We start from the raw sequence: 15,490 nt of genomic DNA, 5'->3' as shown, positions 1-15,490 counted from the left end.
GCCATCCAGGTCATTCCCTCCTCCATGGAAAATCTTAAGAATGTTATTCCCATTATAGAAATAACAATCGTTTCCTTTATTTCCTATGATCAATTTACAATTTAGGCATTTAGCAGACGCTCTACGATATCCTCAACATATTTTACAGCATTGTGAAATTGAAATGAAACACATTCGGCTCAAATCACTGGACTAATAATAATGGACACCTTAAATTATTTCAAATGAACAAAGCATCAAAATAAAATAAATCAAAACTCGGACCGTATTATGATTTATACAGAACAAATGAGCACAAAATAACAGGGATATCTTCATGTGAGTTTTCTCTTGAAAACTAATTTAGCGTTAGCCTACATTACATATCTGATAAACAGGCAAAAATGGCGTGATCAGAGTTGGAAATAACGAACAATATTTACATGCATTCATAAGTGAGTGTTAAAACCTTTAACAGGCCAAGAAGGCCATGCCACCCCTCCGATACGAACCCTGCAAGAGAGAAAAAGAACACTTATTGATATTTCAGGTACAAAAGGGAGCCCCGGCCAAAATGACAATGAGTTAAAAGATAAATGTCTTCACTTCCCTCGCAATACTTTTGTGTGGCCTCGCAAAAAAAACCATATCAAACTAGGGGGTTTTCATGATGCTGAATACATTCCAAGCATTAGTTTGGGCTAATTGGCCAAATTGGGCCTAAATTTGGCCATAGCAACTTGCCCAAATGTGCTGACATCAGCACAGTTGGGCAAGTTGCTATCGCCAAATTTAGCCCAATGAGTGTTTTTATGCAAAACTAATGCTTGGAATGGATTCAGCATCATGAAACACCCCTAGTTTGATATGTCACATGCTACTTAAAGCATAAGGAAATTTAGACAATATTGCCTTATAATAGGATGTCAATGGGTGGCATTTTGAAAAATGGCTGCCATGGGTGCCATGTTGAAAATTCAGGATGCCTCCACCTCCAATTATGTTTGGGATGCCTTTGGCTATATGTGTACCAAATTTCATGCTTTTATCACAAACTGAACGATCCCTTTATATATTGGAGCTAAGCAGCTGGACTATGGGCATGCGTTAGGTTAGAGCAAAGCAATGGGGGTCACCAAAATCAATAGCATGAAGGTTCACAGAAAATGCTATGTCAATGTTTTTGAAATATCTTGTTAGGGCAAAAAACAATGCTATATGCCATGTCACCAATAGGCCTGTCACAATTTATTAGATTATCACCTAATAAAAAATAAATAAAAAACAGAAATAGCAGATCTACAAGCTTACAGCACATTACTTTGTGACATGTTGTAAGCTTGTAGATCACCTATTTCATAAATGTTTTGGAAATAAAAGATTATTAAATGTGTCAGTGATTTATTTGTATATTTAAGTTATTTGTCATATCTGCCCCGTGCAATTTGTTATTACGAAGCCTAAAAGGCAAATCGTTAATCACATTAGTTGTGTGACAATTAATCGTCAACTTAAATTTGTAATCGTGACAGCCCTAGTCACTGAAAAAACAAACTCGAACATACCGTGTGTCTGTAGTTATATCTTCTGATAGCCTCTCTAATGTGATATGTCTGGATGGCTCCACTAGGTGGCTCCACTGTAGCAGGACAGCTCTGAAACACACACATACACAAACATAATAGTATTACTTACCTGGGGCCCGTTTCACGAAACTTGGATTAGAGATTAAGCCGGGATTTAACAGATATCCTGGTTTAATATATCCTGGATCAGCGATTAACCGGTTTCATGAAAGCTGGTTAATCTTGCCAGATTAATTTAACCAGTTAACCTGGATATGTTGAGGCTTGATTCGGTTTCATGAAAGTGATGCTACATTAGTTACCATGGAAACTAATGCTTTGGACTTAGCCTGCTCCGGACCAGGCTAACAGCCAGGTTTAACCTAATCCTGATGTCTTTACTGATCATTAAGCAGTCAAACTGATCACAAACCAATGATGTTTTCCACACTTATTCAATTATTATAGGTTTATGTTGCCTTATTTTTATCGGTCTGCATTAAAGGACTAATTTAAGCACTATATAAAATCAAAAAAACAAAATATATAGGCTGCACAACATCATGACAGCTTGTGAGCTTGTAGATCAGCTGCTTTTGGTGAATGTTCCCCAGAATAGGTTTGCTGTCGTGCAAGTGCACGGTTAAGAAGAATTATTATTTTATATTATATTATATTATATTTTATATTATATTATATTATATTATATTATATTATATTTTTTTTTGTAAAAGTGAAAACCACTAAATATTACCATTACTCATTGTTTTACAACATATTACCATTGTAACGTTTCACCCACTATTGAACCCATGACCCACAGTTCACCAGTCTGGCCCCTGTCTGGACAACAACCCCCTTCCCCAAAGGTAGCTCCCTCAGAGGAGGGAGTTATGGCCAAATATCACAATGCGACAATATCATTATGCTTACAATATTAAGAATTCTGTTTTAAGTTAATAGTAGTGGTAAAATGTAAACTATATTTTTGGGGTAGTTAATCATTCAGTCTATCCACTGTTGAGAGTATGTTCTCTCTTTAATTACAGCAGCAGTATTTATTTTAGAAGCTTAAGTCCTTGTATCAGTAAGTCTTGAATAGATTAGTAATGATACTGAGATATACAGAAGGGGGCAGTAATGCAACTATTAATGATGCAAACTGCCATAATACCCCATGAAGAAGAAGGATCAGTAAATCTGTGTTCCACCGAATGGGTCTAGAAACAAAAAGCCAGGCTCTGCATTCAGCCAGGCTTTATGATCCTGGCTCGATAAATCCACCAATTCTAAGCCTTGCTTGGCTTTAGTGGAACAGAATAAACCAGGCTGTAAAGACCAGGATTTAAAAAGCCTGGTTTTGGCCTAAATCCTGGATTAGTTAATCCAAGTTTCGTGGAACAGGCCCCTGGTACTTTAGGCTCCCCTACACAAGTCATTGTCACAGCCAGGTATCAGTGTTGACTTATTTAATGAGAGAAACAACAACAAGCAACCAGAACATGCCCAAAAGAGAGAGGGCGCACGCACGCACGCACGCGCACGCACGCACACACCTTCTTCCGTTTCCTTTGTCTGGCTCTGCCGTCCAGGCTTCCGTTACCCTGGAGGAGGGGCTTAGAAGAGTGGGAGGAGCCTGGAGTGGAAGGGGGAGTGGCCTCAGGTGAGTCTGGGTCTTTTTTCTCCTGACGCACAGAGAGAGAGAGAGAGAGAGAGAGAGAGAGAGACAGGGGCCGTTGATTGACATGGCATGCAGATTTGCGTTGACGCCGAGAAGGTCCATATTAGTGAATCCACAGCACACACCCCCCCCCGCCTGCCCATCGTCACCGGGGCTACTGCGTTGTTGACAACTGCTGCGGCAGTCTATATATGGGCATATAGGTACAAGAGAAGTCCAGCGCTGCTTCTTCAGCCAGTTGAAGGCAGGAGGGCTCGCCGGTGCTCAACAGGGACAACTTGCATCAGAGAGAACACCTGGGCACTACCCAAATACAATATACTGGAGCACTCGACTGGTCTGCACGTGTTTATTATTTTGCAGGGGTGACCGACGTTTTGACTTTCCTCTTCCTCAGAGTCAAATATACAGTACATGGGCCTATATATGTGCCCCCGGCCACAGAGGGAAAAGACATACAGACAGCGCTCACCACAACAACTTGAACTTTACGTAGTTGAAGACAGATGAGAGGGTAGGACTGTACATGTACCTCAGTGTGTGTGCTGTAGTGGATGTAGCTGGCGGAGATCACGTGACTGATAGGGTTGGTCTTTGACGTCATTTCCTGCTTCACCAACAGAGACAAATCTACAATCTGTGTCGGAAGAAAGACAAACAGGGGGGAAATGAATCAAGCCATGTCATTGAGTGAATGGGTAAGAGAGCATTTTTTTCTCTTGAACATTTCAAGAGTCACAATTTCACTCTGTCATGGTGGCATGCAGGCAGGGCAAACAAAATGAATACACACAACGTTCTCTTGACAGATTCAGATTCCCCGTTCATTATATATGTAGGGTTCAAGTGCTTAACCCATTTTGACCTGAGATCAGATTCTAAAAATGTCTTCTACATCCTGACAGTTTTCGTTCTTCGATTTTTCAAAAATAGCAGACCTACAAGCTTGTAGCGCGCCCTGCTTTCAATAGCTAAAGCATATCATAATGCTAACACCAAAAGGGGTTCCCGCCCAAAATGGGTTAACCCATGAGAAGCATTTTAGATTTGAGCTAAAAAGCATTATTTTATAGTTTGGCTATTCAAAAATAAGATATACAAGCACGTCATTTAATGCCATGCCATGAGCTTGTAGATCTGCTATTTTAGAAAAATCTTGTGAAAAAGTGTGTGCAAATCTTTGAATATTCTATTTTTAAAAGCGGGACTTTTTAAACTCAAATATTTGCTTCTGGGGGTCCCTGGAACAAGATATTTTTTAGATGGGGGGGCCCGGCGGCCAAATACATATAATTTTGGGGGTCCTTGAAATTAAGACATTTGTAGAACCGGCTAAATGGTTTAACCCATTTTGAGCGGGAACCCCTTTTGGTGGTTACATACATTATGTTATGTTACAAGCTCATTGCGCGCCACTGAGTGGCGCGATATGAACTTGTAGGTCTGCTATTTTTGAAAAATCGTTAAGATGTGCCTCAAATCTTTCAGAAAATTGTCATGATTTAGAAAAAAAAAAATTAATTTCGACATCAGGCCTAAATGGGTTAAATGAATAGCAGGGGTAGGCAACCTTAGGCACGGGTGCCAACATTGGCACAGGGGAGCGTGATCACTGGCACACTGGCAATAAGTGTGAGAGGTTATTTATTTTAAAAATGAAGTATTCGAAAATTAATTTAAATGATGTCCCCTCACATACAAATTACATCATGACATCAGGAAGGCCAAAGTTACCTGGGCAACCGTCTCATAGGCCAGATATGACAGGATCTCCATGGCGATGCTGTTGGGTTTCACCTCCAGACTACTACAGTCCAACCAGTCTCGGAACTTAGATGCCTTTTTAGCTGCGCGCACGCACGTGCACACGCACACGCACACGCACACACACACACACAGTTAACAATCTGACCGACAGACTGATAGAACAAACAAGTATTTTTTTGTATGCATTTAAGTGGTGTACTCATTCCGGTTATTATACACGTCTCTGGCCTAATGTTCTCAGCAGTCTTACCGAAGCTGAGCTGTCGGCTCTCACAGAACTCAGAGTACTGATTCTGATCCATAGCCCGAGTCTGACGCTCGATGCGCTGTAAAACACAAAATGTATAAACACTAACTGTACAAAATACATGAAAGTAGTGACCTGTGCTGCGGACCTTATCATCATTCACAGGAGCCTAAAAAAGGTTATTTAATCTGTGTCTTCCAATTTGTCTACATGACTGAATAGAGTTTAACTCTCTGAAAATGAATAGCTTAAATACAAAGGGAAGACATCATTGCACCATAAAAACCACACCAAGGGGTCTAATCAAGTACGGTCACCTCAAAAACACATAACATAAAAATTAAAAACACTCACGGCAAAAACTACTTGATAATCATAATATTAAACCCTGACCTCCAGTCGCTCCTGTTTGACAGGATCCACTTCCTGTCTCTCAGCCAATGACAGCAGCTCTCCGGTGTGATCCATCCACACCAGGAAGTCCTGAGCCAACCGCTGCCTCCTCTGGTTATTTCCAGTGGCAGCACCTCCCCAGCGGTCTACGAGACACGGGTGATTTGGACAAGATGTTAAAGACATAACACACAGACATTCCTACAAACCTTTAGCAGGTGCTAGAAAACTAACACTTTAATGACAAGAGTGCCACTGCCACCAGTTAACCTGTTAAGACCGGCAAAGCATCCGTGTCATTTTAGCTAATGAGTTTGAGATCAGGTTTGAGATCAGGGTGTATAATATCGATAATAATCGTGGGTGTGTGGTTGCTAGGATGCGTGCGTGCATGCGTGCGTGCGTGCGTGCGTGCGTGCGCATACCTGTGTCTTGTGTGTCTTCTTCCTCCATGCTTTTGAGGAGTTTAGATTTATAATCTCTAAACTGGATATATTTTAATAACCTGGATACTTTCCTCTGGCAGCAAAAAGCAGAAAAGAAGAATCTCAATAAATACAGTCAGAAGAAATATTAACCTGTGACACACATAAAACGTGTTGTTTTCTCCTGTCCGATGTATACCTGATTATACATTGCATCGTGCACCGAGAATAGCAGATCTACATGCTCACAACACACACCACGCTGCTGCACACTGTCAGCTTGTAGATCTGCAATTTTCAGACCTGCAACTTCAGAGTTTGGCATGTGCAACTTTGGTTCATGATAGCCATATAAATAAATCACAGTTGTGAGATAAAGCAGTTGTGATGAATAAAAGATGAAGATATAAAGCTGGAAGTATCAGTTGCACTGCTGAAAATAAAGAAATTGCTTACCAACCCCAAAATATAGGCCTTAATGGTAGACTAAATATCACATTAAAAATGTCATAATAGGGGGGGGGGGGGGGGGGGGGAACAAAGAAATATTGGGACAAAGCCCAGTCGTATTGAAGTACTCACTCCCATATTGTACATGTAAAATATGGGAGTGATAGTACCTATAGTACTATGAGTACTGTCCTCAATACCAAAATATAAATGTATTTGTTTGCTCTGATAAGCTAATCCTGTAGTTCTCATTTTAATGAATGTATTAGCCTCTATCTGGCGACCTCCGTGTGAATTTGTGCTTAGTGTGTATCTCCTTACCTTGTCTCTCCTCATCAGAAAGAGGATGTCCTCAGCTGAAATGACCCTTGACCCTCGTAAGACAGCCCCCTCGCACGCCTGCTGCAGCTGACCAACCAAAACCATGCATAGAACAGCAATTAGCATAATCTAGATATCGTCTATGTCGGGTGGAAACATCATTGGGCCTCATGCGCCAACCATTCTTAAGAAGTTCTTAAGAGGAAATTTGTTCTTAGACCCACTTAGGAAGTTTTTAAGTAGGTTTTGGGATCCCTCAATCTTTTCTTAGTTGTGATTTGTTCGTATGTAAGAACAGAATCTACGCACACTGTGGAGCACTCTTAGGGTGCCTTTTTTGTTCTTAAGTGCAATCTGAAAACATAAAGGAAAAACAGCGCCCTCTGCATGATGCTCAAAGTTTGGTCTGAGGACCTCAAGGGGTCCTTGAGGAAGTTCCAGGCAGTCCACAGCAAAATATGGAACATTTTACCACTTTAATCCCATTTTATACTTTGAAAATAGCCAATCTACAAGCTCACAAACGCGTCCCATTACTGCCCATTTTGAGCATGTAGATTTTCGAAACATTTTGATAAATAGCAGAAAATATTTTCATATGGGGGTCTGCAGAATGCATGTCAATTTTGGGGTCCTTGACATGAAAATGTTTGAGAACCACTGGTTTAGAGTTTACAACCCAACCCAAACAAACGCAACATACCCACCACATAAGAAAGTTGACTATTGTGAGATAAATAATAAAATACATTCATGAATATTGAAAATATTGAAATATTGAAAATATTGAAATATTGAAAATATGAAAATTTCTGTTCACTTCAGTACCTCTACAGTACTATTGATTTTTAATGTTTGGAGTCTGGTGTTCCACCATATTTAGACTTCTTTAGGTATTCTTGACTTCACTCAACTTTATTTCTGTGTGAGGTCCTGTGATTTTTGTGTGCTGCAATCACACACAGGTGTGACTGCAGGCAAGGCCATGGAGTCATGCAAAACCACACCCACCTGGGTGAACACAGGTAGGAAAGTGAATTCCCAATGCCTTATATGGGATTGGTGGGGCTGTTCACTATGGTAATTAGGATGCTAATTGGGATATGTGGGGCGTCTACCTATGATAATTTGAATGAACTGGCACACCCCTTCAAGTTACGAGGATTTGGATTCATCATCATAAGAACATGCTCACGAACAATTCTGCCTACTTAAGAACGTTTCATGAATCTGACTGGACTTCTCTTAGGAATTCACTTAGGAAGAAATGTAAGAAGAAAAGTTAGGAACTTATTGGCGCATGAGGCCCATTATGTCCAACAATGTTACTTTTCAGGATTTTTTTTGTTTTTTACCCATTTTGTTTCACCCAGTGTAATCTAATGTAATCCTGGGTGCTACACTTCCTCTGCCAACCTGGGGGGGGCAGCGGACGGACTTCATGCTTCCCTCTATGCATGAGGAGTCCTTTTCAGGATTCAAATAAAATAAATAGCAAAGGTAGCAGATCTACAAGATCAAAGCTTTGAGCTTGCAGATCTGCTATTTTGTATACTTTTGTGTGATGCTGTAGTAGGATCAAGTAAGACATTAATTTAAGGAAAAACACAAAACGTTGGAATATGGATATAGGAGGGGACACATCGGTTGAAAAAATTGTCGGTACCAATGACGTTGAAAAAGACAAATAATAGTCGTTATATCAGCCAGACCAATATACTGTATGAAGCTTGAGTGTTTTAGATGTTACTCGTTTGATCATTGTTTGTGAATTGTCATGTCGGTTCATTTTCTATGGCAAATGAAATGTAAAAGTATCCTGTAAGTCCATATGGGCTGGGCTTCCTTGGAAGCATGACATTTTAACCCATTTTGACCTGAGATCAGATTCTAAAAATGTCTTCTACATCCTGACAGTTTTCTGAAAAAGCTGTTTCTATGTCAGTCGTTCTTTGATTTTTCAAAAATAGCAGACCTAGCGCGGCACAGAGTGCCGCGATATGAGCTTGTAGATCTGCTATTTTTCAATAGCTAAAGCATAACATAATGCTAACACCAAAAGGGGTTCCCGCCCAAAATGGGTTAATAAAGAAAACTATTCAAAAATGTTTTTCAAAATGGTAAAAAATAAAAAAATAAAAAGCAAAGAAGTTTAGGGATATGGCACTGGCGAAAATAGGGCCCCAAGTCTCTTCGCCAAAAATAGCTAGTGACTAGTGAGCTTGCTGATCTGCTATTTTTGGTGAATGTTCCCCCCAGAATAGGAATGCTGGGGTTTAAGTGGTTGAATGCCAAGTAAACAGTCTGTCCTAATGGAAACAAATATACTCTCCAGTTTTCCTCGTGACATATTTGGGGGAAAGATATGACAAAAGGTGCTATAAAGTAACAATGTAATTCAGGGGTGCCGTGGATGAAAAAGTTATTTAAAAGGAGAATTCCATACTAAAAGGCTTCCTTACCTTTCTTTGTAGTTGTTACGTCCCCAGTCCCACCAAAGAGGTACAGGTGTTATTTTGTGCAAAAGCTCCTTATTGGCTATTTCCCCTACCATAAGCCATACATGAATTGCATTGAATGGGAATTGAATGGGGCTATGGGGTGTTGTGCTAATTCGCTTATTTCCATCGCTCAAAATTATAATGTTTTTGTATATATCCTCTCTTCATAATGTAAATAATATCCCAAGCGGCACACTTTACTACTTATTTCGATGGAAATAAGCGAATTAGCACAATAGCCCCATTCAATTCCCATTCAATTCAATGCAATTCATTGAGGGCTTATGGTAGGGGAAATAGCCAATAAGGAGCTTTTGCACAAAAAAACACCTGGACCTCTTTGGTGGGGACGTAACGACTACAAAGAAAGGTAAGAAATACTTCTAGCATGGAATTCTCCTTTAACAGCCCAAAAATGTTTGAGAGCCACCGATGTAGCCTGGCTAATAAGCCAGACTAATATCACACAACACTGTCGCGGTATATCAGTCTGGGCTGGCTCCACTTGGGTTTCATTTCCCGGGGAACATTTTCTCTTTGACGCAATTGGTCAGAGCTACTGTCAGTCAAAAGTCTCAAGCATTGAACGTCACTGTACCAAAGCCCGCCTATATTGCATACCGTGTCCCGATTGGTCCGACCTGTTCTCTGCTGTAGGAAAGAGGCGTGCTACTGAGCCTCGCCAGACCGTAATCCGCTGGTAGGCAACTTTTTTTTGCCAACGGCTGATTCGGTCTGGTTTATTAACCAGGCTACCACCGATGCACACCGAAGTGTGTATTAGTATTACCATTGTGATGAGTTGTGTGTGAACGATGTCCTCTACCAGAGCAGCTGTATTACCATTGTGATGAGTTGTGTGTGAACGATGTCCTCTACCAGAGCAGCTGTCTCGGGCAGCGGCCTGCAAGCGTCTCCCAGAGCAAGCCTAACACACAGTCACAGAGGAACACTCAACACAAAGACTGTGAAATTACAACAACAGACAGCGACTTCAAGCGCGGAATTAAATATTTACGGATTGCAAACTTTTAAAAGCAATTCCACTGCAAATAATTTGAAGCAAAACTTCAAAAACAGCGCTAAAATACCCAATGGATTATTTTCTATCAATTACACACCCCTTGAAGCCATGGGGTGTGTAATTGAATTTCGTTTTTGTCACATTCCTAATCAAATAATTTGATGGCCGTGTCATCAGTCAGTAGTGAGGCTCAAAGAGTCTCCCGAGTCCTAAGAGTCTCAAGGAATGCAACAAAAAGGATACGTTGTTGTTGTTTTTTAGACCTTTTAATGCTTAGAAAGTACTTGAAGATACCTTGCGAAAAAGATTCACATCCCAAATAGTGTAAATACTTCTAGAGCTGGACTAGGAGCTGTTTCCATTGTGTCCTAATACAATATCTGACTTCCTTTAGATGACACACACACACACACACACACACACACACACACACACACACACACACACACACACACACACACACACACACACACACACACACACACACACACACACACACACACACACACACACACACACACACACACACACACACACACACACACACACACACACACACACACACACACACACACACACACACACACACACACACACACACACACACACACGCCACAATTAGGCCCGACCACAATTTGCATACAGGGATACCACTTCCATGATACCAGACTAACGTAAACCCACATCCTGAATGACTCTCCTTCGCCCATTCCTTCTCTTTTCCCGTCTTTCTCCCGCCCTCCTTCCCTATTTTCCTGCCTCTCGCTGCTCCCTCCCTTTGACCTGTGGTTGGTTGGCTGGCTGCAGCTTTCAGTCCCGGAGCCCGGTGGGGTTGTGGGCAGGTTGGCTTCAGGTTTGGAGGGTGGGTTTAGTCGGACAGTTGGTTTAAGGTTCAGACAGGTGTAGGTTTTGGGGTTTTAGTTTGGCATTGGACTGTCTGACCACCGACACCACATCTCTACTCCACAGGCCCACACACACCACAGGGTGAGTACCCCAAATCTCTCACACACACACACACACACACACAGTGGGACGATATGAAGATTACACGTCACGATTATTGTGGCAAATATAATTGCCATTGACAAAATTATCAAAATATGCTTAAAGGACCACTTCACCACTTTTCAACCTATCTTCATATAATAATAGGTCCTCACTAATAATCATGAAAATTTGTTTCTACTCCGTCTGTGTCTCATAGGAGGGCTGTGGGCAGTTCAGAAACCGTCTTCCAATGACATCATCGATGGGGAATACAAGCTAATAGAAACTGCAGGCTTTCTAGTCCTGAAAAGTTGCAATGCGAAAATGGAAGCCATATCGTTCTCACGATAATGAAAATCTAAAACAAATTGTAAAAGAATCTTGTTTAAAAAAAGATCTGCCTAATTATGTCACTGGAAGACGGTTTCTAAACTGCCCACAGCCTTCCTATGAGACACAGACTGAGTAGAAAAAAATCATGCCATTTTATCATGATTATTAGTGAGGACCTATTATATGAAGATAGGTTGAAAAGTGGTCCTTTAAAACTTAAAATGCCACTTTTGTTAACCACTTCCACAGCATCCCTATTTCGGTGGGAACGTTTGCCAAACATAGGCGATCTACAAGCTCACAGTGCATTGTGTGCTTGTAGATCTGCTATTCTTGGCCAATCGATTTGTGTAGTGAAATAAGAGCGTACCAAATAACGCTTTTTACAGGTCTGTTTTATCAAGTATTTTGAATTTGCAGCTCATCAAAAGCCTATTCATTCTAGTGTATGATGGAGGACAATTTCACGATAAATCAAAATCTCCACAATATGATCATTGTGAGCATTTTTTAATCACGATAAATGATAACGATTAGCGTCACACACACACACACACACACACATTGATACAAAAGAAAAAGTATCAAAGACATGTGAGTGTATGATTATGATGATCATGCGGATATACTGTATAGGATTTGACTGCATGTGATAACTGTCTCCATTATGTCAGTGCAACAGGTTGCCATGGCTTCCAACAGCCTATTTGGAAGCACCAGCCCAGTGTTGTATTGGGGTCAGTCTCTCTCTATTTATTGTCTGTCTGTCTGTCTGTCTGTCTGTCTCAAACACTAGTTCAGTGGTTCTCAACCTTTTCAGGAAGCAGCCCCCCTGAAATAATCATGTTTGAACTGGAGACCCCCGCCCCCCCACCCCCCCACCCTGATAAGCACTTGGTATTGTAGGAGTTGAGGCATTCAATTTTGTTTGACTCAGATAAATATTTTTGAAAATAACCGCATTGTGAGCTTGTATATCGGCTATTTTCACCATGTTTGTCTCTTTCGTATATTATTTGACAATTTGGCCAATGTTTGACCAGTTTTTATAGTGTAGTGTGTTGATTACTTAAGTTTCTTCCTTTCTTTTTTGAGGCATTAAAAAAAAAAAGGTCTTACAAGTCCTTCAATAAATTGTCACTTCACTGTCATTTGGGGCCCTGCAGATGTGACTAAAATGTGCCTAAAAGTAAATGGAATTGTATTCAAAAGACTAGGACTAAAACTAAATCAAAATAAACACCGGTGAGCAGCCAGAGGTCTGTGACAGTGTGTTGTGTGTGTCTCACATCATGCTCTGTAGCTCTGGGATAAAGCTGGCCCTCGGGACGGGTCGGTCTTTAGAGTTGGAGGGAGCAGAGCTGGCCATGGGCTCATAACCACTTCACCCTGCACACAAACACAGCCACACATGCATTAACCCATTTAGGCCTGAAAAAAATGTCTTCTAAATCCTGACAGTTTTCGGAAATACCTATGTTTCTAGGCCTACGTAAATCACTCAATATTTCATGTCAAGGACCCCAAAAATTATCTGTAATTGGCCTCCGACCCCCATCTGAAAATATGTTGTTCCAGGGACACTCCAGAAGCAAAGATTTGAGTTAAAAACGTTCATTCTGAAAAAAATATATTCCAAATTTGAGGCACATTTTCACGGTTTTTCAAAAATAGAAGACCTACAAGCTCGTAGCGCGCCACTCGGTGGCGCGCTATGAGCTTGTAGATCTGCTATTTTTCAATAGCTAAAGCATAACATAATGCTAACACCAAGAGGGGTTCCCGCCCAAAATGGGTTAACCCAAAATACGTGTCATACAGTGTCAGAGTTTGGAAGCGCTCCTTTTCAACAGCGCAACGGCTCGCTGACTCCTGCATCATGTGACATTTAGAAACAAACAGGTGGTATGCATGCAGGACCGTTGAGCGATTTGCAACGAGCGCTTCAGGGGGGGGGGGGGGGGGGGGGGGGGGTGTCCCGGTGGAAAAGTGATGCATGTGCATACTCTCCATTTGAACCCATTTTGACCTGAGATCAGATTCTAAAAATGTCTTCTACATCCTGACAGTTTTCTGAAAAAGCTATGTTTCTATGTCAGTTCTTCGATTTTTCAAAAATAGCAGACCTACAAGCTCGTAGCGCGCTATGAGCTTGTTGATCTGCAATTTTTCAATAGCTAAAGCATAACATAATGCTAACACCAAAAGGGGTTCCCGCCCCAAAATGGGTTAAATCATGAAACAGCCCTGGTGTATTTCCACGAGATATTATCTTACGGGTCTTCTATGGTGAAGCCCCTAGAACATGGGTCTTCGACAGGTGGTCCGAGACCCTTAATAGGGGTCCAAAACTTCCAAACTAGTCTCAAATCTCTCTAGTACACGCCACAGACATTGATGAGACAATGACAATCAGCTACATTTGGTGAGCTAACTTTGAAAAGGCATCATCAATGGCTTTATCAACAAAACATTTTTGCAACACATTTTATGCATGTTGTGGGAGCCCTGCTGTATCTCTCTGTCTCGTCTAAGGTGTCCTTCAATGAAATGGAACAGAACAGAACAGAATAACGTCTAAATACTTACGTGCTTAAAGGCATGTAGTATGTAACGTCACCCAGTGTTTATATGAGAAAACAAAAAGGCATCAGCCACTGGAGTAGTGTGGTGGCGTTCGTTTTCAACAACGCAACCTCTTGCTGTCTCCTGCATTATGTGCAATTTCAAAACAGTTGGTACGCAGGGCCATTGAGTGATTTCCAATGAGCGCTTCCAAACTCCAACACAAAATAATCACATGCACGCATTTCGTGCATGTGATTATTCTGGACAGAAAGTAGCGCATAATGGTGTATTTTTATGAAACAAGAATAGAAAGAGGATAATTCAAGCTTTCTGTACAGCTGCAATGTTGGTGAGTTTAATACAATCAGATAGGCCTTTTCTGTTTGGATGTATGGGTCATTGGGCTGTTGTTGGAACTCTAGATTCAACATGTTTTTTTTAAATAAATCTAGTGTTTCAAAATGCAGCTACTCCGGCTAGTGTTCACCATACTCCTCCAGTGGCTGATAACAGCTGGGAAATGATTGGTTAAAGAAAAGTTATTGTTTTGCTATGTAAACACAGGGCAAAGTTACATATAACGCCTTTAAAATAACAACATAGCAGAACAGAGTGGCACAAAATCAACACAGCTCCAGACTTCTTCTGTGACACACACACACACACACACACACAGCAGGTGGCTGTGACCACTAACTTCCCCTCCGGCAGTAAAATCTGAATGATAATACAGACCAGTTCCCTCCTATTCAAACACTGCGGTGATAAACACACATACATACACACAGAGCGAGACGATGAGAGACAACAGACAGGACACAGAGGTACTTCGGGAGGACATGGGCATTGGGTACACATACACATACATGAAGAAAACACTCACAGATATATGAAGTTCAGTTCAGTTGCAACTTTTTCTTCTGTTTGTTTGTTTCGTTCGTAGCGCGCTTTGATGACGTAGCGGTAGCTTCTGCCACCGAGGCACTATGGTCTTTGTAGTTTTGCTTCGCTCTCGGATGAAAATCGGACAAAATCTTCTTTGGTCAGAATCAGAAATCCAGCCTCCAGGTTCTGGATATATATAAGTGTGTGTGTGTGTGTGTGTGTGTGTGTGTGTGTGTGTGTGTGTGTGTGTGTGTGTGTGTGTGTGTGTGTGTGTGTGTGTATATATATATATATATATATATATATATATATACCTCCCAATGTATGAATCAATGAACCATTGTAAAGCGCTTTGAGCAGC

General features: G+C 41.1%; 1 protein-coding gene across 2 annotated transcripts; it reads right to left on the bottom strand.

The window, feature by feature from the left end:
- Window positions 1–258: 258 nt before the first annotated feature.
- LOC306919493 (transcription initiation protein SPT3 homolog) lies at window positions 259–15,278 on the bottom strand. 2 transcript variants are annotated; one of them, XR_013789558.1, is made up of 13 exons: window positions 15,128–15,278; window positions 12,966–13,065; window positions 10,173–10,257; window positions 6,829–6,915; window positions 6,058–6,151; window positions 5,633–5,778; window positions 5,243–5,318; window positions 4,960–5,072; window positions 3,758–3,862; window positions 3,101–3,229; window positions 1,545–1,634; window positions 399–492; window positions 259–352 (listed from the first exon to the last, which is right to left on the bottom strand). XR_013789558.1 is itself a non-coding variant. In XM_079532253.1 (12 exons), exons 2-12 carry the CDS (start codon window positions 13,043–13,045, stop codon window positions 451–453), a joined length of 1,047 nt encoding a protein of 348 aa, XP_079388379.1. In that variant the 5' UTR covers window positions 13,046–13,065; window positions 15,128–15,277; the 3' UTR covers window positions 259–450. The 2 variants fall into 2 exon arrangements, 1 of the variants encoding a protein (XP_079388379.1); XM_079532253.1 differs by having other exon boundaries at window positions 259–492; window positions 15,128–15,277.
- Window positions 15,279–15,490: the final 212 nt, after the last annotated feature.

This window comes from Electrona antarctica (genome assembly GCF_951216825.1).
Source record: "Electrona antarctica genome assembly, contig: scaffold_332, whole genome shotgun sequence".
NCBI classification, from domain to species: domain Eukaryota; kingdom Metazoa; phylum Chordata; class Actinopteri; order Myctophiformes; family Myctophidae; genus Electrona; species Electrona antarctica.
The sequence above is the reverse complement of the archived record's forward strand: the minus strand, read 5'-3'. Positions and strand labels throughout refer to the sequence as shown.